This window comes from Halichoerus grypus, chromosome X, assembly GCF_964656455.1.
Source record: "Halichoerus grypus chromosome X, mHalGry1.hap1.1, whole genome shotgun sequence".
NCBI classification, from domain to species: domain Eukaryota; kingdom Metazoa; phylum Chordata; class Mammalia; order Carnivora; family Phocidae; genus Halichoerus; species Halichoerus grypus.
This window is the reverse complement of record NC_135727.1, coordinates 39,949,745-39,973,598: the sequence shown is the minus strand read 5'-3', so window position 1 is coordinate 39,973,598 and position 23,854 is coordinate 39,949,745. Positions and strand designations below refer to the sequence as shown.

The window sequence follows — 23,854 nt, the reverse complement described above, 5'->3', positions numbered from 1 at the left end:
CCATTTCTGGGTATTTACCTGAAGAAAACAAAAACATGAATTACAAAAGATATATGTACCCCTATGTTTGTTATAGCATTATTTACACTAGCCAAGATATGGAAGCAACCCAACTGTCCATCAGTAGATGAAAGGATAAAGAAGATGTGTGTGTGTGTGTGTGTGTGTGTGTGTGTGTGTGTGTGTGTGTGTATGTATAATGGAGTATTACTCAACCATAAAAACAAATGAAATCTTGTCATTTGTGACAACATGGTTGGATCTAGAGGGTATTATGTTAAATGAAATAAGTCAGGCAGAGAAATAATTTCACTTGTATGTGGAATCTAAAAAACAAAACAAGCAAACAAACAAACCAGGAACAGACTCATAATTACAGAGAACAAACTGGTGGTTGCCAGAGGGGAAAGGGGTGAGGGAATGGGTAAAATAGGTGAAAGGGATTAAGAGGTATAAACTTCCAGTTATAAAATAAATAAGTCATGGGGACTGAAAGTATAGCATAGGGAATATAGTCAATAATATTGTAATAATTTTATATGGTGACAGATGGTGGCTACACTTATTGTGGTGACCACTGAGTAATGTATAAATTGTCAAATCACTGTGTTGTACACCTAGAATTAATATAATATTGTATGTCATCTATACTTCAATTAAAAATAAAATGATAAAATAAGAAAACCATTATAGAGGTAATTGATTAACTTCATGGCTGCCTGAGGTAGTAGATAACCAAAAAGCTTAAAAGAAAAAGCTAAGGAATAGCATGTCTTGGAGCTTGAAAAGTTGGGGCATACCCCTGGGAATCTAGAAGACTATCTGCGTACTCAGGGCTGCGTATATTCCCAGTGTTGTGTACATGCTCAGGAAAGACCTGAGGGGGCTCTAAGCTTTCACTCTGGCTGATCCCAAACTCTGCACAAGGGAAGACTAAGGCAGAGTTATCACCTGCCTGGCTGAGTGTGGAAGCATGTCCCAACATGTACACAGAGCCTCTTGGCCAAGACTGGGAGACTTGCTGTTTCCAGGAGTTTAAGGAAGTCTTTGTTCAGTTATTAGCTGACCACTAAGCCAACTCAGCAGAGACTTCAGTGCCATAATCATTATTAAAGTAAAATGGAACAGAGTTAAGCCTGTTGTTCATCAGACCTTGTAGAAGCAAATTCTTGGTCCACCCAGCTGTGGTCTTTGTAGCTCTGCCTGTAGAGTTCCTATCTCTTTCAGCAGGCCGAAAGGGCAGGAACTCAGATGGGGCTGATGTCTTGTTTCTTGTTTTTAAGACAAGATAAAGGTAGTGTATGAAAAAAAAATTTTTTAAAAAGGACTGTGTTAGTCAGAAGTGATTCTGTTGGAAATGCGACTTCAGTTCTGCACCTCAGTGATGTCCCAGTTTGCTTCTTCATTGCTCTGAGTTCTTGTGGATGACCTATTCCCCTTTCCTAGCCAGACTCTCCTGGATATACCCTCCCCATGTTACCATTCTTTGCTTCTGTTAACCTCATCTTCTGTTCTGGCTTTCATTTGCTTCATCCACGTAGCTTCACCGGGGGCTGGCTGTAGCCTGACACACTGCATTCTGGGAGTCCATTTTCTAAGGGGAGAATCAGGAAGAATAGAGACAGTAACGACCTTCTTGCTGGCCCGAGAAGTGCTGAAGAGCAAGGGGACAATTCTCTGGCTACCATTTTTGTCAGGGCCATCCCAAACGAAGCAGCACAGTTCTCACAGGCTTGAAGGGGCTGTACTAATTTGACCAGATGGCTGGGCCATGACTCACTGAGACAGGGTTGGCGATAGAGAAATGTTGTTGTTGTTGTTGTTTTTTTTTGGCCAGTACTAAAAAAAGACCCAAGGCTTATATGCATACATGCTGTACGTTCATCCAGTGCCGCCCTTCCTCACCCCACCAAGGGAATGCCAGACAGGCTGCCCCTTTCCTGCACTCCTCTCAAGCTCCTTATTTTCTGACTCTGTTTCTAGGCTACACTGGATGTTCATTTTGACCTGATTACTCCTGCCTGTGAGGGGTAGAGAGTAGGGTGGGAAGGTACATGGTGTGACTTACACCACCTCAGTCCACCACCTCCTGGGGATGGCCTGACCTGGGTGGTCATTTTTAGCCTGGTATTTCCTGGGCCTGGGCCAGGGGCTGAGGCCAGTGGAAGAAAGGGTAAGATGGCACAGGTTCCCTGGCAGATTCGGCAGTGATGAGCTTTCGCTGGGGAACAAAATGATTGCCTCATTTCTAACCTCTTTAGATTTGAAATACTGCCGGAGCCTCTAACCTTAATGATGAAAAACATCCTGAGGAGAAAAGCTACTTAAATCCCTGAAAGATTGGGCTTCTGTAATAACGTTCAAGAAAAGCAGTATCCCTGGGTAGTGTGTTTCTAAAATTATAACTTCAAACAAATTGTAACTTCCATTTGCACAAATTATACAAAGTATAACTTCAGCCTCCAACCAAGTATTTTGAGCAGGTGGACCTGTTTTCATGATCAGATAGGACTCATTTATATTTAGGAACGTTTATTTCTATGAAAACAGCATGCTCCTGCCTTAGAAAACAAAGCCAAAAGAAAACAATTCCTCCTTTCAAGTGGGTTAAACATATCTCACAATGTCATTTTTACAGGAAAACTATTCCCATGGGGCTTTCACTGCTTTGGGAGAGTCCCTGCAGTTGCTTGGAGCTGCACAAAAGGGCCCCTACTCTCTCTGAGCTCCCTTCCCCATAGGAGCCGGGGAGCCTCCAAGAGCTCAGAGAAGGCGTGTGTTGGATGTGTTAGCTTTGAACTTGCAGTGCATTGAAGTATGAACTATGAAATATACTGTCAATTTGATTTCTCTGGTTACAGGTTAAAATAGGTTTTTGTGGGCTAGCTTGGAAACTTATTTACCACCTACAATATTATTTTCTCTCAGAAAATTGCTTAAAGAGAACTTTTGAGATAGGACCCCTTCATAAGTCAGTCTTAACTCTTTTAGCAGACTCTTTCCCCACAGGTGGTACAAAAGTGACTTGTACCTCATCCCACATTATGTGCTCCTAAGTTCTGGGAGTCTGGCCCATGAACTGCAACGTTTAATTATGTTTTATTCAGTTGGTTTATTTTGAGAGATAACCGCAGGCATCTGTGAATCCCAAGAACAAGTTAGTTTTATCTTCAGCTTCAAGACCCTTCTTTGCAGAAGTCATATGTGAATAAAATGGCAAATAAGAGTACTGTGAAAACATCTGGGCTTCCAGCTGAAATCTTACATTTTCACAGCTGTGTTATCTTTCACGTTTGTCACAGCCCCTTCCAAAGCCACTGGCCGCTTGAAACCTCACAGTGTTCCCTGTGACGTGGGCAGAAGTTAGGTATGAAAACATTAGGTATTATCGTATTACCTCGACACACTCTTGCTTAGGAGAAGCTAGCTAAGTGGCTATTTACAAAAAAGACCCCATGACGGGAAGGTTCTGAAATGACTGCGACTGAATATTCAGAGATGGTGCCAAATGGGACCACGAGAAAGGGAAGGTAAAGATAGGTGGTCAAAAGGAAATCCCTCTACTAAAGGATTTTGAGGCCTCCTGAGTATCTTTGTTCCTTAAAGAAAAGGATTTGCTTCCATGCGATTCAAGCCAATGACCTTCCACCTTCAGGACAGAGGTAATAATCAGTAAGCCACAGAAGCAAACCCCTTCCTTTACATTTTGCTGTAAGTTTCTCTCCTTTTCTTTCAGTTTTATCTAAGTATGAAAACCAGATTACTATTTTTGCTGACTACCTAGAAGAATTTCCAGATACAGATGAGCTGGTATGGATCTTGGGGAAACAGCATCTCCTCAAAACGGGTAAGGTTTGGTAGCATTTGTCTGTGAGAACCCAAATGAAGTGGGTGCCCGAGGTTCAGGTTCTGTCCATTTTTCCCTGTTAGGTTGGTGGAACGTTACTTTGGTCACCATTAATGCCACTCTTAGGCGGATATATGTACCTTGTAGCCAGAGGAGTTCAAGCCTCAGACCCCTTGCTTGCATAGGTTCCTTCCAAGGCCCCGAGAGTCCCTAGCGGGGAGTTCATGTGGTCGTAAGTGTTGGTACAATTTGAAAAAGTCAGATATATTTTTATTCTTCTCTTTAAAGGAGAGCCCCTGAATTCTGTAAGCCTTGGGTTTCATAAACCACGCACCCACTCCTAGTATCACTAACCAGTACTTAGTCTGCAATGCCTGGGCTACATACTTCTCATGCCCCTTGTGTCCTTTTCTGTCTAGATTCAAAACGCTGCCACCTAGGGGACTTCTAATCAGCCCATGGCTGTCAGAAACTCTCACACACTAAGGAGTCTTGTAGTTGTCGATCTTCCACTGACTGTTACTGTCTCGATGTATTCTGACCTCGTATAGAACTTTTAGCCACTGCAGCTAGATGGGAAAGAGACTGGGATATTTCTTCCCTACCCTTATATACTTATAGATTGGGGAAGACCTTTTCACCTAACACTGCTAACAACCCAGCACCCAGATGAAGCCTGAGCTTGGAGAGAGTCAACTCTGCTTTTTCTGTTTATCTGAGGACAGATCCTCTTTGAAGGCCCTAGCGTAGAGGAGGAGATAGGAAGGAGCTGATCATAATGCAAGAAATGCTTTGAAGAAAGACGCAAAAGCACTTGTGATGTTCTGTATCCATTTAGATTACAATGCCAGTTGCAATAGGTAGTATGGACACACTTTTACACCCTTAATGTGCTTAGCAGGGATCTCTCCTTTTTAGTTAAACATATGCACATGCACACACATGTGCGTCCCCCCACATCCCCCCCCCCCAGTTTTAGATAATGGACAGCGGGTACCGATGAAAGATCCAGCCAACTGTCATCATTCAGGCAGGGGCTGATTGCCTTGCTAGTGGGTTATCCTTGCTTTTCCTATTCTTTGTCTTTTGGCCGTGACCCCATGTTGCTCAGTGAGAGGGAGACAAGGAACCACCCAGCCAGTAGCTCTGGTCCAAACCTAGGTGAGGAGGAATGCTAAAATTACTTGGCTAAGATGAGATTGGGTTTCCTCTGCACTTCCCTAGCCCTCTTACAATAGAATTGACTGGTTATTTGAAAATGAGTTGGCTGCTGACTCAGAAATCAAAGGCAGATATCTTTAGATGGGATATGGTGATTTAATTGTAATTTCACATTTAATTACAGAAAAATCTAAGCTGTTGTCTGATATAAGTGCTCGCCTATGGTTTACATACAGAAGGAAATTTTCACCAATTGGTAGGTATATCATTTGTTGTGCTGTGCTTTCTTCCTTGTAGATAGCTTGCCTGAGGTTATCAGTGACTTCACAGAAACCTCAGAATTATCAGCTCACTGTGGCAAAGAACGGGCTTTAGGGGAATAGCTAAGTCTTAAACTATTTGGAAGTTTCATTGCCAAAGTGCCTTATCGTGTATGGTTCCTTGGCGCTAAGGTGTCACGCCAGCATACTTTTGAGTCCAACTCCAAGTGTTCAGGCACCAGATTGTATTCCTCGTTTTACTTCCTGGAGCACGAAGAAAGTCAAACTTCTAATTTGGGTAATATTTACTTAATTGTAATCCACTTCTTTGTGGAGCTACATGATCATTAAAGACAATTATTCCTTGAAAGAAAGAAAAGAATTCCTTTGTTTTCTTCCCCCTATGAAATGAAAGCACCTTGCCCCTGGAAGATGAATTATTATAGATTTCCTTGGAACTAATTATAGGCTGTTAGAGTACCAGCTGTTGTCTAGAAAAACAAGACAGGTCAATAATAGGCTCCCTTTAGAGAAAATCCGTAAAATGTTTTGTGAGTAGGGTGGCCTGTTCCTGCTATCATGGCCCTGTAGGAAAAGAGTATCAGATCCAAATGATAGAAGCTGTTCTCCTAAGAGAACATCCGTCTGACTGGTTTTGATGCACGCCTGAACCTAGTAACTGGAGTGATAGCCTCTTTTCTGATAAGTGCCCCAAACCCAAGTCTACACGGACAGTGTTTGCTCTCCACAGGGAGTACCCAAGCAGGAAAACAATCCAAGAACAATCTTTAGTACCCAGTGGTTTTGAACTGTTAACTTTCTCTAGGTGAAGAGATCTTCACAAGGCTTGAGAACATTTGCAGTTCAACTCTGACAACGTTTTGGCAATAGACGATCTCTTCTTTATGTGGACTTCACTGCATCCTTCCTGTACTAATGTGGCCTATAATCCGCCATTAGCAAGAGCCAAAGGGCTCCCCCTTCCAGTTGGCGAGTTGGCTCAGTCCTCCCCGTCTTACTGTAGCAACTCTCCTTCAGTCCCCATGACCAAAGGAAAAGGGTGGTCCCCTATGGCCGTCTTATGAGGCTGATGACCCTCTTTAAAGTCAGTCTGGTGAGATGGTGCTCATAGCATGGTTTTTCACTTCCATGTTGGGGGGATGGAAAATAATGAAAGCAGAATGTCTCCTCTGCCATCCAAGTTACCTGATTTCACTGGTACCTCAAAAAAGGATATTGAGCTCAGGCTGGCCACATATGTGGGGTTTTCGTTACATCAGGTATTCTTAAAGTGGAAGCCATTGTCTTACTTCATTTATTAACTGGTTTTAGGCCTTTTAGAGATGTGGCCCATTTCTCATGTATTAGTAGCGTTTTTAATGATGGCCACGTGCTTAACACCAGATATTTACACCATCCTGAGTGGGTTGTATAACCTTTCACAGATATTTTCTCCTTCAGTGTTTACGATATCCCCCGACGGTAGGCAGGGTATATGTGCTGTTGTTCCCAATCCACAGTTGAGACTTGGATCAGGCACCTAGAGACAGTCCTTCTGATGCCTAATCTAGGACTCTTTCCTCTATTTTATATTGTCCTTCTTGCTGTTCAGATCTTCCTAATGTATATTTAGCACAGTCAAGAGCCTTCCAGATCTCTTTGACCACGCCGATGATTCCCCTTGGTAGCACTGATTCCTTAACTAAGGTTAAGACTGGCCTCCCTGAGAAGTGAGCCGAGCAAAGCCAGGTTTGGTCAGGCAGATAATGATACGGCGTGGGTTAGTATTGGTAGTCATACCTGGCGGTCATCGACCACAACTGCGTGCACACCGAGCAAGAAGTCTCCAAGCAGAAAGCGTAAGGGGCAGGGTTTGTTCATTTGTTGGTTTTGTCTTTGGCCATAGAAACTGTTTCGGTTAACTCTGCGTCACCTTTGCAAGTCCCACCCTCTAACAAACCCTGTTGGCTGTCTGGCTGTCTCTCTCGCCTCTCTTTTCAGAGTCCGTGTGTCTGTCTGTCTGTCTTAGATGATTCCCACGTACGCTGATGTTTTGGGAGAGGGCAATTTAGGGAACTCACAGTCATTCCCGTCCATTTTGCCAACAGGGGGAACGGGCCCTTCATCAGATGCTGGCTGGGGATGTATGCTACGCTGCGGCCAAATGATGCTGGCTCAGGCGCTGATCTGCAGACATTTGGGAAGGGGTGAGTTAAATGGGTCCTCCCTCAGAGGCCTCTGCATTAGCACTGCCTGCTGGTGGCTTAGCATTGGGGCCGAGTGTCAGGAACACTCGGTAACAGAGCTGAAGGCCCTACAGTGCTCTCTGCAGGCCCCAGTGGCGGTGGGGGGGCGGGGGGTCCGACGAGTCACCAAAGCCTCCCACGAGAAGGAAACAGCCGGCATTTCCTTGTGACTCACCCGGCCCCAGAGTTATTTTCCTGGGACAGAGTTGAACAGGGAGGGAGGTGTGTCATTTAGAGTTTCCATCTTCACTATTGTTTGAGTGAGTCCTTAAACAGGTCAGATAACAAAGAGAGCAGGAAGAAGGGTGTGGCGGGTGGTCTGTTTCTTGACCTCATTTAAAATGTCTGCCTGGTGAAGGATGGAAGTGACCTAAAGGAAGTGCTTGATGAGGGAGTGGGTGCTATTTTGGTTTGGGTTCGCTGAGAATGTCCATTGGGCGACGAAAGAATCCTTAAATTAGATTTCTCAGGAGGCCGCTTCATTAAGAACCTTCCGGTCATCTTTGTTGAAGCCCTTGAGTCTTGCTTTCTTGAGCCATGTGCGTGCTTCTCTGTGGGCATCTGGAGGATGACCTTGGCTGGGTGCCCGTGCAGGCACTTGGGTGAAAGGCGGGTTTCACCTGGGGATGAGGGAGGAAAAGGACCCCTTGGATGAGAAGGTACCTGCTGAGCTCATTGGCTGTTGCTCCCTGAGATTCCTTCAACCCCCCCTCCCCCCGCTGCCCCTGGCTGCCACCACCCCGCTCGTGCAGCCTCACGCATCCTGCTGCAGTTGCCAGAGCAGATGGGAAAGATCCTGGGAGATTTTAGGGCTTTGAGGCCTTCTCTTCAGGGTTTAGAATAACCTGAACCTGCTTCTCCTGGGGAGTATCATAATTCCAGTTTTACAGATGAAGAAATTGAGGCTCAAGAAGTAAGGTGACTTGCCCAGGGTCAAACAGCCAAGAGAAGGCATGGATTGGAGAAGAGAAGAAGGCAGGTCTCCTGACTCCTTGTGCAGTGATGTCTCCACTGTGAGCATCTGGCTCAGAGCAGATCCATTCTCTTTAACTTCCCATGTATAAAACACAGCAAGATGATTCTCCTGGAAGTGACTTTTGTGGGAAGCAAGTGAGGAAGACATAAAACCCCACAGTCAGCCGTACGAGTTGTTTTAACAGAAAAGCAAACAGCAGGGAGAATTTGGAAATCAATCTTGCAGCTGAGATAAATTCAAAGATGGAATTTTGTAAAAGACGTGTTTTGGAGCGCTTCCTATTCACTTACTTCATAGTTAAGGTGGAGTGCTCACTTATCACTGTCATCAGTCAATATTTAGTGGTACTTAGCAGCCAGCTAATCAGGATTTCCCCAGACTTGGACAATTTGGTAACAAATGATGAAAAAAATAGTTGGATGCGGTTCACCTTCTGAAGACTGTGCTGGCTACAAAGTTTAAAACTTTGGTTTCAGAACTATTAGAAGCAAAGAGATCAGAAGACTCTGGAGATAATGGCCTTTGACTTCAAGAATACTTCAGTCGTGAAGTTAAACTCTGTCTAAAATCTCAGGAAAGAAATTTGTGTCTTGGAAACCAACTAAGCCCCAGAGAGCTGTCCCGTGAGACAGAGTTCCTAGAGCTGAGGGAATGGGAGAAGCACATCATCTACAGTGGAGATTATGGAGAATTTTTACAGTTGTCCCGAGTCCTGGGATAAATAGGCTCTGTGGCATTTGGGGGGGAGGGGGCATGCCTAAGGCACAGAAGGGATTCCTCTAGATGTAATTATTTGGGTTTTGGTCACAAAGAAACCTTGAATACTTGATAGCAAAGGCATTTGTTTTTCCAAAGGTCAGTGTGGACTTTTTCAAAGTTGTGTAAAAATGGCAGCTTGCCAATTTTTTTGAGCTTCCTTAGTTGTGAATTGTGTCTATCCCCTGCACACTGTTGAGTGTCCAAATAGCACTTCCCCCATGAGACTCTTTCGGCAATGCTGCCAAAATATACAGACCAAAGCCGTTGCCGTTCGTGTGGAGATGAGACAGTATGGCGTCAGGGTGTTATAAGGATACACTTCCGGGTTTTGTGGTGACCTCCTGCTCACAGAGTAGCTGACCAGAAAAGCCTTTTCTGATGTCGTTTTCATGTAATATTTATCTAGCTTCAGCCCTTGGGCTAAGTCAACTCCTTGGTCAACTTGTTGTTTTGCTTTTACTTTACACCCACTGAGACTTTGAAAGTAATGTCTCCAGATGTCTTTGTCATCAAAATTGAAGTTTACTTAGGAATGTTCTAACCCAACGGCCCCTGCCTTCTAGCTGCAACTCCTTTGTTTTCCTTCTAACCTCGTAGTTACGGTAAGAGTGCAGAGAGGTAATAAGCGGTTATAAAAATGACTTTAACTCATTTCTTTTCCTAAAAAGACTGGAACTGGGAGAAACAAAAAGAGCAACCCAAAGAATACCAACGGATCCTCCAGTGCTTCTTAGATAGAAAGGACTGTTGCTACTCTATCCATCAAATGGGTAAGGTCACATCGGTGGTTTTAAGGCAATGTCTGTACCCGCTGCTCTCATCCCCTGCCTTATATGTGGCTCTGTGAATTGTCCGTCTGCTTAATTATTTATGCAAAAAACTAGGAGCTTGTGGCGTGCTGGAAGAACTTTTGCTAACGTCTTTTTTTTCCCCACATAAAAACAGCACAAATGGGTGTAGGAGAAGGGAAATCAATTGGCGAATGGTTTGGACCAAATACAGTTGCACAGGTGTTAAAGTAAGTAAAAGAGTCTGGCGTCCGCCTTACTGTTCCGTCTCCTATGCTCCCTTTTCTGCTAACCCTGTGTCCCATCAGTCTAGCTCTTCTTGCCATCCCACCGAGCCGCCAAACATCTGTGCCATTTTGCTCAGACAGTTCTTTGAGATGGGTGCGTGCGGACATCTGTTCTGGTAGATCAGAGTTGTATCCATTGGTACCGGTAGATGGGGAGGCACCTCAGGACTCCTTCAGTGTCTCTTCCCTCTCTGGGTTGGTGCTCACCTTCCAGAGAACCATCAGCCTGATGGTCACTTTGAAGCCAAAGGGCTAATACTAAGTGGCGGTGGAGGCTGAGGCAGCCTACGCAGGACCCAGACTCCCACCTTGTAGAGTATAAAAGGCCTCATTCATTCATTCCTTCAATATTTAGTGAGTGGCTCTACCATGCTAAGTGCTGGGTATATGGAAATAAACTCAACACGGTCCTTGCCTTGGGGAGCTCGCCACCTATGGGAGGAGACCAACCCCTAGGGAGTCTTGGGATCAGTTTGTCATCTCTTAGCAGACTCCGGGTACCCCAGCGTGGTACTTTTGCCGTTGTTCTGTTAAATCACAGAACTCACCTCCCACAGCAAGGGGCAAGGTGGAGAATCTAAGACCAACATTTTAGAAGTGAACGGGGTGAGTGGCCTCAGCACCTACACCTGCAGGCCCCCTCGCCTGTTGTCCCTCTCCTTCCCGACGCCTGCCACTGAGTGCAAACTCCGGGAGGGCCGAGATTGTATTTGTTTTGTTCACTACTGTAACGCTAGCACATAAAAGTGCCTGGCACCCACAGGTGCTCAACGGATACTTGAAGGATGAATGAAGATGGCATCCAGAATCTGGGGCCGGATTTAGGCCATCAGAAGGTTGGAACCATCTGGACTCCTTGGGGTGTAGCTTGCTTCTTCAATTCCTGGGCTCTCCGGAGGATGATGGTGGGACCTGCTCCATGACAAGTACCGAGGGGGCACTGTTTCAGTTATTAGCCAGTCTTCTCTGAACCAGAATGCTCTGGAAATGTGCTCATGAGGGGAGTAGGCTGGGTTTCCTGGGGACCCAAGTGAAATCGGTGTCTTGGCCTTACTCCTAGCTAATGGTTCAACCCCTCTGAGAGCACTTTCTTGCCTTAGTCCATAGTTCCTTTGGAGGGCACAGTTGACTCTGCTGAGTGAAGATCTGGCGGTATTTCGGGAACTGGTATAGGAAGCCAGGGTAGAACGCATAGAAGATGAATCAGAAGGGCCATGCCGGGCACCAGACCCAGCCTGAAATGGTTGGTTTTTTATGTGACATCCCTCAGAGTTTGCTTCTGTCTTCTAAATTTTGAAGTTCTTAACAACAGACAAATGGAAACATACATTTTTTTAAAGATTTTTTTATTTATTCATTTGAGACAGAGAGATATATATAGAGAGAGCATGAGCAGGGGAGAGGCAGAGGGAGAGGGAGAAGCAGGCTCCCAGCCAAGCCATGAGCCAGACGTAGGGCTCCATCCCAGGACCCCGGGATCACGACCTGAGCCGAAGGCAGATGCTTAACCATCTGAGCCACCCAGGTGCCCCGGAAACATACATTTTTAAAAGAATTTAAGTGGGTCGGGCACCTGGGTGGCTCAACTGGTTAAGCAGCTGCCTTTGGCTCAGGTCATGATCCTGGAGTCCCGGGATCGAATCCCGCATCTGGCTCCCTGCTCAGCAGGGAGTCCGCTTCTCCCTCTGACCCTCCCCCATCTCATGCTCTCTCTCTCTTTTTCTCTCTCTTTCTCTCTCAAATAAATAAATAAATAAATAAATCTTTAAAAATAAAAGAATTTAAGCGGGTCTTGATTCATTATTATTGTTACCATTAACAACAGAGTATTAGTATAGCAAGGAAAGGTAATATAGCAAAAGGAATGAAATTAAAGTTTAATGGTAATTAACCTCTTCCTGGGAGTTACTTTGGTTAGGAAAAGAATAAGTTTTTTTTTCTTTCTTTCTTTGTGAGAGCGTGCACAAGCAGAGGGAGCTGCAGGCGGAGGGAGAAGCAGCCCCCCCACCCCCCCAGCAAGGAGCTGGACATGGGACTCAGTCCCAGGACCCTGGGAGCATGACCTGAGCCAAAGGCAGACACTTAACCAACTGAGCCACCCAGGCGCCCCTGTTTTGTTTTTTTTTTTCTTTTGTCCAGTGAGACTGGGCTTTACCCAAGAATCCTAGAAGTACTCAGGTTAAACATGCCCTCTTTCAGATGAGCGACAGGGACACATAAGGGAGATATGGTCATGCTGCTTTACTCAGACCCCGGATGATCCCTCTGTGAAAGGGGTTTTCTTTCTAACCCCTTCCGAAGTCACACAATTCAGCATGCTCTCTGTCTTCAGCTGTTGACCAGCGAGGCCCCACACCAAGGCCATCTTTAGCCCAAGTTTCTTGAACAGTGTTTGCACTGCACATGGGGAGGGGTGTAAGAGATCTCTCTCTCTCTCTCTGCATTTTCCTGGGCCTTATTCTCCATATTATCTATGCTCCCAAACGTGTGTGTGTGTATATACATTGTGTATATACATATAAATATAAATTTTTTTTTATATTTTATTTATATATATATATATATATTTATGACAGTTTCCTTTTTTGGGAAAAAAAACCCCAGTAAGTCAGAATGTCTTTTATTTGAGAAAAGAAAACAAAATCTCTTGGGAGCAGAAACGTTGGTACCTTTTCTTTCACCCAGCAGGGGTGACTTCATCTTGTGAGGTAGATTTTTCCATTTTGTAAAGCAGGGCTTTTTTTTTTTCAGGGTTTGAAAACAGTGACTCTGTGGCATTCTCAAGGGTCCTGGACATGGAATGTTCCAGAGCTCTCGGTCAAGGGGGCCAGAGCTTGACCCGAACCCTAACTTCTCTGTGGCTCAGTGTTCGGTGACTTTAGGGATGGGGGCATAGATTGTACTGCTCCCTGCTGATGTTGCCTTCTTCCCCAATTTTGACCTCATTGTGCATTGCTTTGCAGAAAACTTGCTTTATTTGACGAATGGAATTCCTTGGCTGTTTATGTTTCAATGGATAACACAGTGGTCATTGAAGATATCAGTGAGTCCCTCGCCTGTTTACCTTCCTGGTTGGTGGGTGGCTGAGGTCCTTCCTCAACATTCAGAAGGTGTGTGTATATGTGTGTGTGAGAGAGAACGACAGACAGACAGACACTGACCCTGGCCTGCTGCACCAAAGTAGGGAAACTTCGGGGAGCACAGGACTCCCTGTGCCTTTTCTTCTCTTCCCTTTCAGCTTTCTGAAAGGAAGAAAACAATGAGAGGGTCCTCTCTCTCTGGAAGGGCCCAGACCCTTTCCCTGCAGGATACTCAGAGTGAGGATAATCAGTTAAATCACCTACAGGTCTTCTGCCGAGGCCCCCATTTGCCCAACCATGTGCTCTCCCTGATGGGGTTAGAGAGACCAAAAGATACAGCCCCTGTCTCAGAGGCCCTTGCAGACTAGTTGAGAAATAAGATTTTCTCAATGGGCCCCTCAGATCTGGCAGGAGGTGAGTTCTCAGGTGCCAGAAGGAAGAGAAGTAAGGGCTGGAGGAGTGGCCTGGGCTTCCTGTGGGAGGCGGGGCAAGCTGGCCCCTGGTGGTGGTGGTGGTGGTGGTGGGGCTTCTAGGCAGGAGATGAGGTGGCCCTCAGTTTTGCCCTGGGCATATCTTGGATGACATACCCCTTGACCCAACTCTCTTGTCTTCCCTTTCCAGAAAAAATGTGCTGTGTCCTTCCTTTGAGGGCGGACACAGTGGGTGAGAGCCCCGCCGACACTCTGAATGCTTCGAACCAGAGTAAGGGCACCCCTGCGGGCCGCCCAACCTGGAAACCCCTGCTGCTCATTGTGCCCCTTCGCCTGGGCATAAACCAAATCAACCCTGTCTATGTTGATGCATTCAAAGTAAGTCACTCCTTTTCCCGGGCCCATTGCCGCCTGCCCATCACACCGCCATGTGAGCACGGAGATCCGTGAGCAGCAGTCCACAAGTGAGTTGAGAATCTTGCATTCTCTTTCCCTCTAGGAGTGTTTTAAGATGCCACAGTCTTTAGGGGCATTAGGAGGAAAACCAAATAACGCCTATTATTTCATAGGATTCTTAGGTAAGAAAAGAGGACTCGCAAGTAAGTCGTCACGGGCTAGGGGAGGGCGGGCAGAAGGTTTGCACGGGAGCCCAGACAATTCCGGTTAGGGGGCCCTCATCTCGCCCAGAGGTGCCATGGCCTCTGGTCAGCTCATCCTGTCTCTGGCCTGATCTGTGGAGAGTAACACTTCTTGGTGCCCAATGGAGAGCACATCCCCCTTCAGTGCCTCCACCGCCTTGCCTCTTGAAAAGATGGTTCCACGGCTGCTTGCCCACTGGACCACCCCAAGGGCATGGCATCTTTTTAGCATCTCTCTCTCCTTTCTGTGGGGGCCCAGGGTGGCAGGGTTTCACTCCCCTGGCATTGTGGATCCCCCTCTCCTTGGGGCTTGGGCATTCGGGCTAGGACCCATCCCCTGGCTTCCCAGGCCCACGCAGCTGGGCCTGCTGCCTCATCGTTCAGAGCCGTGACCAGGTAGAATTGAGAGGAGGCAAAGACAGAGCTGTCCTTTTTCTGGTAACAGGGGCTAAGCCTGAAAACCACTAACGTTCCTAATGCGGACCCTTGCCTCGGTTGATGCCTCTGGAACCCTAGCCACCGTATAGGCTAGCTGTGATCTGAGTCATTTAAGGCCCTTGGCACACCAGGCGAGCTAGCCCAGTGCTTCTCAAACTCTCATGTGCACACAGATCAGCCTGAGAGCCCATTAAAATGCAGGTTCAGTAGGTCCGGGGTGAGATTCTGCACTTCTAACTAGGCGGGCCTGATGCTGCTCGTGTAAACACCACACATTGCGTACCAAGGGCCCAGACACCTGGTTGGTGCTGAAGAGCACAGGGAAGGGAGTGGTGTGGCCTGAAACTTGGCCTTGAGGAATATGAGCTTGGATTACAAGGGAGAGCCTTGGATGGGCAAGGGGAGCCAGACCGGGCATGGGGAGTGGCATGAGGGATGTGCAGAGGAGAGGGTGAAGTGAGCTCGCACCCCCCGCCGTCCCACTCCATGGAGATTCAGAGAGCTGAGGTGGCTTGGGAAACAGACATTCCTGGCCCTGTCCGTGGTCTCCCACATGCCAGCTAGCTGTGTGATAGCAGGAAAAGAATATCCACTCTTTTTGTCTCAGTTTCTTCTTGTGGAAAATAGGGCCAGGGCCCCTGGCCAGCTCAGTCAGGGGTAGAGCACGCGACTCTTGCTCTCGGGGTCATGAGTTCAAGCCCCACGTTGGGCATAGAGTTTACTTTAAAAAACAAAAAAGAAAATAGGGCTCACCCCTGCCTCGCCGTGTTGTCACCTCACAGTAGAGCACTCAGCCAAGAGCTGGGCACGTAGTGCGCACCCAGTGAAAGGTGGCCCCACCCTTCCGGACCCCCAGCACCTGTCTTTGCTTTGCTCCTCACTCTTCTCTTTGAGGTGGGGTTTCTAGGTGGCCTGAGCTCTCGCTATTGCTGCCATCTACTGGTCAAGCCTGAGAACCACAGCTTGATGGAACATTTGCAAACCAAGGAGGCGTTTATTTTTCTCAGTACAAAATCCAGTCTTTGGAGTCCTATAAACGTAGATGCCTTCCGCTTCTAAGCTTTTGGGTTCCTGTCAAAGAAAAGGTCGCAAAAATCAATTTTCTCTTTTTCTGTGCTCGAGGCCAAGGCCGAAACAGATTGGAAAATAATTTTGGAGGGACCGCAAGGAACAATGTATGGGATTCCCCAGGGGGTCCTGGCCTCTCTTACCCCAAATTACCCAGAAAGAGTTTGCCAAGCCAGCATAGCCCCTCTGTTCCGTGAGGCCAGTGGGTCAGGGTGACTTTTGCGGAGGTTGACTACTCATTAAAGGGGTGTGGGCAATCCTCAGCTCCCCAGAGAGAGGTCTGCACAGTTCCCGTTTGCCATTGCCTTTTATAAATCCTTTGCTTCACCTTTATTTGAGGCCCCAAAGTCCTCCTGAATCCCCTTTTCTGACTTACCCCCTTACTGCATTATGTTGGGGGTTCCAGACTGGTCGAATGTCTGAAGGGAGGGAACAGATGAGAACTGCCATTTGCTGAACAGCTGTCTTGTGTCAGGGACCCTGCAAAGTCCCAACCCCAGATAGATAGATAGATAGATAGATAGAGAACATATATACACATACAGGTACAGATAGATAGTCCTATATAGAGATATAGATACAGACAGCACGATACCCCTGTGAGTTAAAGCTTACCATAGTGCAACTAAGAGTTGGAGGGTTGTTGCCTCAAGGTCACCCAGCTAGAAAGTAGCCAAGCCAGCATTCAATTCCAATTTGGCCAGCTCTGCCTACCATGCCACATTGCTTCCCAAGGGCCCTCTTTCCCGGTGGGAAGCTGGGAAAAGCTCTCGATGTGTGACACTATGTCTAAGATGAGAGTCTGGCTGTCTGCTTTTGCCTGCTTAGACAGGAGATGCTTGTTCCCTGCCCTTGGGTGAAGGTTGCCATTGGAGAGCCATTGCGTGAGCCCTGTGTCTGCAGGTGGTTGACCAGACAGCCTCTTGTGCTCAGGCCTAATTAGAGACCTTGGTTTGGTCCCCACATCCCTTCTAGGACCTTTTAGGGATTCTACTGTATCTCTCAGAAACAACGCAGCCTGCAAAGCTCCACTACACACACACACACACACACACACACACACACACGGAAAGGGCCAGAATCACAGAGGATGCTCTTATTATCCAATTATTCTCAGCACCTTAACTTGAAACACTCTGGCAGAATGCTCTGTCCTAACCCCGCTCTGGATTTCTATTTTCTTGTGCACAACTTCCTTTTCTTCTTACTTTTCCATGGTCATAAGTAGGCTTCCTTCTGAACATCCTGGTTGTTGCTTTTCTTTATGACTTGAAGCTTCTGGGGTATAACTGATCTCACCCAGCTGTGGTCCAGGGGGAATATATATGTCTGTGATAGAGACAAGTTAAGCTATTCATCAGGCATCAGAAACGTTCTCTGCTGACAGAAGCACTTAGATGTGGCCCAGCACAATCCTGGATACCATTCCAGGGAGAGTCTTGGGGGGCATCTCTCCCTACCCCATCCTCCTGCCTTGGGTAGATCTCTCTTTGGTTGCCCAACCCAGTCTACAACACAGAGGCCCAGCTGGTCCTGAGGCCCAGATGGTGAGGTTGGGGTGCTACTTTCGCCAACTCAGCATGCCACTGGTGAGCATTGGAGGGCCTCTCAGCCCTTTGAATATCAAAGTACAAGTTTTATTATCTCAGACCCCTCCCAGGTCATTATTGGGCTGTGCTTGTTCACCTTAATGAAGCATGGCTTTTCTCTCCTTTGTGCAGGCCCATCATCTCAAAGTGCATTTCCTCAGTGAGGTGTATCTGTACTGGTATCAAAGTGACTAGGGCAACGCTTTCCACTGGGAATTGCTAACTTGCCAGCTAATCGAGACCAGAAGTCAGAGTCCATCCATAGCAGAGTCAGCATTCCCATTTCTTTGGGAAGGCCAAGGCCTCTTTTTTCTTACCAGATGTGCTCTCTGACCACAGGTCTGAGAACCAATGGCTTGGAGCGAGATGCTTCCCAATGTGGAAAGAGGAAGAAAGCTCCCTAATGGCACCCGGGCTCACGCCCTGGTGATTGTACCTACCACCTCTTTGCTAACTGCTGCTCACAGAGCCTGCCATGTCATCTGTGGTCTCTCATTCGCACATTTTCTCAAACCCTTCCCTCTCCATTTTTGGTCTTGGGCTTTGAGGAGATGTAAATGCTAGGGCGAGTCTTCTCGTTGAATGATTGGATTTGGCTTCCTTCAAGCATGATCACCCAAGTTTAGGCTTTCTGTCATCTCATTCCCATTGTCACCAAAGGGAGGGGTTAAGAAAACCAGAGCGCCTCCTCCCAAGGGACAGCTGTGGGGCCAGGGCCAGTGGTTCTTTCTAGATTAAGCATGTCTCATCCCAAACAGGCAATGAGCTCATTTTCTTGGACCCTCACACAACCCAGACTTTTGTTGACACCGAAGAGAATGGAACAGTTGACGACCAGACTTTCCATTGCCTGCAGTCCCCGCAGCGAATGAACATCTTGAACTTGGATCCTTCCGTAGCGCTGGTGGGTACCTGAAGGTTGGGTGGGCCAAGAGATACGACGCCACGCTGTTACAGATTGGTTCCCTGGGAATTCTCCGGGTTGCTAGGTAGGACAGCGAGAGTATGTTCACTCACTAGGCCCCATCCCCCGAGAGGTACCATAGTATAGTGGGGAAGGGATGGACCCTGAAGGCAAACTACTAGAATTGGAATCCAGGCCCTGTCCCTTACTAGCTATGGACTTATGGGGAGTCCTTGAACTTTTCTGAGCCTCAGCCTATTCCTCCCTAAAATGAGCAAAACAATACTTCCTTCAGGGTTGTGGGAGGCATACCGTGCATAAGGCACTCAGCACAGTGCCGGGCACATTGTAAGCATTCTGTAAATGTCGGTTATTATTAGTGTTACAGTCTTTCCCCTTTTACTTCTTGCCCCCTAATTATTGCCACCCAGGCACAGGGAATAAGGCGGGACATAGTTAGGGAAGGATCCGGGGGCAAGATCTGGGTGGATAGCACTCATTTCCCTGGGCCCGCAATCCAGGAAGATGCAGGGTTTTCCCCCTGGAGATATGACGACCGTCTACACACGCTGAAGGGACAGCTGCCCATGAAGTTACCAGTGATTCTGAGGCCTGTCTGCATCCTCTCTTCCAGTTTAACCCAATTGTCAGAGCACCAGAGACTGAGAGTGGACAAGAGTCCTCCTCTCGTTTTGGACCATTCTTTCACTACTGTAGGATGGCTCTGAGGATGGGGAAGGAGGTGGATTGTTCTCTTTATTCTAACAGATCATTGCCTTCAGGTCAAAGCCATCTTATTATGCACTGCCTCTAGCTAAAAGTACTATTTGGCTTTTGTTGGTTGGTTTATCGACTGTTCTTTATGGATGTGTCTATTTGCACACTGAGTGTAATGGAATTAACCCCATGCTTTGGAGATTGGTCTTCAAGTTACTATATCTCACAGTATGAGAGGAGGGTGACAGGGAGGGTCAGGGAGGGAAAGGAAGGGAGGGGCGAGAATGAGAGAAAGAGGGAGAGGGAGAGATGGAATGAGTGAGTAAATGTGTGTGTCCAGGTAAGGCAATGACCTGGGAGAGGGAGCAATGCAGCCAATGTGTTTCGCTATTGTCAGAAGACGCATCTAAAGAGAGCGACCCCCATCCCAGCTCTGGGCCAGCAGCGCCATCTTGTAGTATGAAGGGCCTGATTCGGTGCCCCTAACCAGTTCTAAGTTATGTTCTCTTGCTTTTCCCCCCCAAGGGATTTTTCTGCAAAGAAGAAAAGGACTTTGATAGCTGGTGTAGCCTCGTGCAGAAGGTAAAGATGTGTGTTTTTCTTAGTCTTAAAAGCAGAAGTTATTCAATAGGATCCCTTTTCAAGACTGCTTCACATAGTGACATGAGTCTAGCCTGATAGGATTGTATTGCAAGGGAAAAACTAAGATGTGGGGAATTATGCATAACTCTGGGGGGAACCAGAGCAAAACCTTTGCTTGAAATATGCTTAGTATGTCAAGTGGGTGATATTTTTAGCTATGTAATGTCTCATCTGATTATGCCTACAAGTCACATGAAATATTCAATGAATATTCCACCATTTTCACTTAAAAATGCTAATTTCACATAGTTCAGCCTAAAGTCTTCCTCATTCTGTTCATAGCGCTGAGATGGTTGAAGGAACCAAACTGCTTTTCTATTTGTTTTGTGGTCCGTTTACAGTTTCATATAGTCCATGATGTAGTTTAGGGGGCTGTCTTTCTCTTAGCTGTCTCATTTCTTTTTTTTTTTTTTAAGATTTTATTTATTTGACAGAGAGAAACACAGTGAGAGAGGGAACACAAGCAGGGGGAGTGGGAGAGGGAGAAGCAGGCTTCCTGCTGAGCAGGGAGCCCGATGCGGGGCTCGATCCCAGGACCCTGAGATCATGACCTGAGCCAAAGGCAGACGCTTAATGACTGAGCCACCCAGGCGCCCCTTAGCTGTCTCATTTCTATAAAATGTAGGCACGCTGCCATTAAAGGAAACACAATTTGCAGGAATGTGTGTAAACACCCAAGCCAGATATTCTCGCTTCTCGGTATTTTGTGTAAAAGGATATTTACTGTTTTGCTGGCTCACCAGTCTTGGCATCTGCCCCCCTCATCCTCGCTTCTAATACATGCCAAGCATGTGGGAGACATTGATAAATGCTTATGAAAGAAGGGCGATCACAGGGAGTAGTTGAAAAGCGCCCTGGATGGGGTGGCAGGAGACTTGCTGTTCTCCTATCTGCAACAAAAGGAAAAAAAAAAGAAAAAGAGGTTGGGGAGATGGGAGCCCAGAGCCTCTTGCAAGTGTAAGGAGGGCAGATTTTGTCTTCACAAGTGCACAGATAATTGACACTAATGTCCCTAGCTGACTCTGCAACCCCAGTTAATCATTGGCTGGGACAAAATGGAGAATTCTTTTCTAAAGGCAATACTTACCCTGTCAGAATGCAGCGAAACTCTATTCACACGCCCTGGAAAGTCTGAATGAAAGTTCTCTGGTAAGACTGTGCCATCTAAATTAGGACATACACCACAAGTGTTGGACTAAAATCAAAACCCCGCCAACACTATGTCCCAGGATCCTCTGGGGGCGGATTTCACGTAATTAACACGCATTTCCTTGGAGCCAACAGATCAGGAACAGCTCGGTGCTGAACTGAGTTAGGCGCAGGCAGCTGGCCTTCCGTCAGCTACCCCCTCCAGTGTCCTTCACAGACTGGCGCAAGAATTGAAGCGGGCTGAGTCTTCAGATGGATCAAGTAGAGGATGGGCACACTGGCCAGGGCTTTGTTCTCGCCTTTCCACAACCAGGTCACTCTTGCAGGGCTTGGGATCACAGATGGACAGCCGGACTGAAATGTGTAGTCAGTCTGAAATGTTTACAGCCGTTTCTGTGTGTCCTCAGGAAATCCTAAAGGAAAACTTAAGGATGTTTGAATTAGTTCAGAAACATCCATCGCACTGGCCTCCCTTCGTTCCTCCAGCCAAGCCGGAAGTGACAACCACCGGGGCAGGTAAGCCATTGTTCCGGGGCTCTTGGGTAGCAGTGTTTCACAAGACCGAAGCGACTGTGGCTCACGCTTTCCATGGAAGGTACAGTTTCTCCTCAGCTGGCCTGAGCAAGGAGTAGTGTCCCCGATGATTTTAATCTTCCAGTGAACTGATCTGCACCAATTTCAAAGCCTGATAGTTGAAGAAAATGAGCTCGATGCAAAAGGGCCATGCAAAATCAAAAATGACGAGAACGTGTATTCATGGTCTGGCCCCAAATCCAAATCAGGGGCCAGGGGTGATTCAGAAGGTACCTCAAAGACCCCCAGAGCCTCATCCTCATCCCTGGGAATAAGAGTGTCTAACGAGCTCAATTATTTTTGCTTCTTTCGAAAGAATCTCTAGTACTTGTCCACGGTCCCACCTGCGAGTCTCCTCCACAGAAGCTTTTCTGTAGCAAAACCATTAAAAAATGAGTAGGCTTAACTACTGAGTAACTGTACTGACCACTTCAACCCGAGTGTCAAACTTTCTTCTTTCTCATTTCCATATTCCGATAGAATTCATTGACTCCACTGAACAACTAGAGGAGTTTGACCTGGAGGAGGATTTCGAGATCCTGAGCGTCTAGGGTAGTGGAAACGCGATTTGGAGGTCTGTCTTCGATCTAGCACCGGAAGAACACGAACCCGTTACATGAGACTTTTCTAGTCCACAAGTGCCTGATATGCCAACAGCATACAAACTTGATAGCAATCATGACTGAGCCAGTTACCATTTCTCAGAAAACGAACGATAACAACCCTGCCCCCAGAACGAACTAGAACAATCATGGAACGTAGGAGCAGAAAGATTAGGAGCCGTCCCTTGCTTCCCAGCTTGTCTTACCTGGCCACAGCGAGTCTTCAGCTACTGAAACAAGGAGATGGATGTCTAACAGAGAGACAGCAACTCCCACCTTGCTTCAAGCACCAGCAGAGGAGAGATGGTTACCCTGTGCTTCTTCCCCCTTTCAGGAGTGACCTCTTTTGGGCTAAATACTAAGAAGCAATCTGTTCTCTTGCTCTAATAATAAAGTGATTGCATCAGGGAGAAAAAGGTCTTATTAAGTTATTTGGATATGTATTTTAAATGGTTATAATGCAGATCAAAAATCTGCCCGAGAAATTACAGCAAATGCGCACTGGTTGTTCTCATTCCTATCTGAGGGAACCTTGCTGTCCGATGGGTCACTGTCACCATCCTTACTGATCTTTTTGTCAGATGTCACCCTGCCCTTCAATCAAGTCATGATCACTTTATTTTTATTTGTTTATTTATTTAAAAACTCTTTTTTAAATAGATTTTATTTATTAGAGAGAGAGAGAGAGAGAGAGAGAGAGAGCACGAGTCGGGGGGAGGGGCAGAGGGAGAGGGAGAAGCAGACTCCCCGTGGAGCAGGGAGCCCGATATGGGGCTCGATCCCAGGACCCCGGGATCATGACCTGAGCTGAAGGCAGACGCCTAACCGACTGAGCCACCTGGGCGCCCCAAGTCATGATCACTTTAAATCAGCGGTGGGCAAATTTTCCTGCCAAGGGCCAAATAGTAAACACTTTCGGTTTTGCGGGCCATGCGGCCTGTGTCACAGCCCCTCAGCTCTGCGGTCAAAGTGCAAAAGCAGCCAACACCAGCGGGCACACAAACGAGCCTGGCTGTAAGCCAATAAAGTTTTATTTACAAAAACAGGTGGCGAGCTGGATTTGGCGTGCAGACTGTAAGTTTGCCAATCACTGACTTAAAATTGTTGGTTTGGGGGAAAATAAAAAATGGTGTTTGACTTCGACTCCATTTTGGTTGACAGCCACAATTAGAAAAAATTATTCACGTGGTGACATTTAATCCGTGCAGCAAATGCAATTCCAAACCGTTTCGGGATGAGCAACATAGCAAATCTTAAAGCACATTTTCATCAAATTGGCTTTACTAAACCCTCTCTTGTGTGGCTGCACCTCAAGCCTAAGTGGCGTCTTCCCGTGTTCCTTTCCTTCCCTCTTAACTTGGGTGCATTTCACCCCCTTCCTCCACCAAGGCCTGAGGAAGGCCAGCAACCACTAGCTTGAAAGCCAGCACAGAGCAAAGTTGGTTTTGTTTTGTTTGTATATGTAGGAATATTAGAACACTTATTTCCTTAAATTCCATTTTTCTTCTTTTTTTTTTTCCAGTAGGTAATATATTCCAGTGGTTCAGAAATCAAAAGGTGCAAAATGGTATGCAATGAAAATCTCTCCCTCCCACAGGTCGGTTCCCTTCCCCGAATACTCCCAGCATCATTTCTTTCTTGTTTATCCGTGCAGAAGATATGTTTTATGCATATACAAATATATGCATATATGCCTTGG

At 46.7% G+C, this 23,854-nt stretch overlaps 1 protein-coding gene across 2 annotated transcripts in view; it reads left to right on the top strand.

The window, feature by feature from the left end:
* ATG4A (autophagy related 4A cysteine peptidase) overlaps positions 1–22,571 on the top strand; it is a 53,030-nt gene extending 30,459 nt beyond the window's left edge. The window contains exons 2-13 of one of the 2 annotated variants that reach the window (XM_036076115.2): positions 3,737–3,847; positions 5,193–5,264; positions 7,377–7,475; positions 9,918–10,019; positions 10,195–10,267; positions 13,288–13,367; positions 14,026–14,213; positions 14,335–14,413; positions 18,327–18,472; positions 19,715–19,771; positions 21,388–21,496; positions 22,034–22,571. In XM_036076115.2, coding sequence (XP_035932008.1) covers positions 3,737–3,847; positions 5,193–5,264; positions 7,377–7,475; positions 9,918–10,019; positions 10,195–10,267; positions 13,288–13,367; positions 14,026–14,213; positions 14,335–14,413; positions 18,327–18,472; positions 19,715–19,771; positions 21,388–21,496; positions 22,034–22,104 — 1,187 coding nt within the window. In that variant the 3' untranslated portion in view covers positions 22,105–22,571. Of the gene's footprint in view, positions 1–3,736; positions 3,848–5,192; positions 5,265–6,094; positions 7,128–7,376; positions 7,476–9,917; positions 10,020–10,194; positions 10,268–13,287; positions 13,368–14,025; positions 14,214–14,334; positions 14,414–18,326; positions 18,473–19,714; positions 19,772–21,387; positions 21,497–22,033 lie in introns of those variants that run through there. The other variant, XM_078064424.1, reaches the window with a different exon arrangement.
* The last annotated feature ends 1,283 nt before the right edge of the window (positions 22,572–23,854 follow it).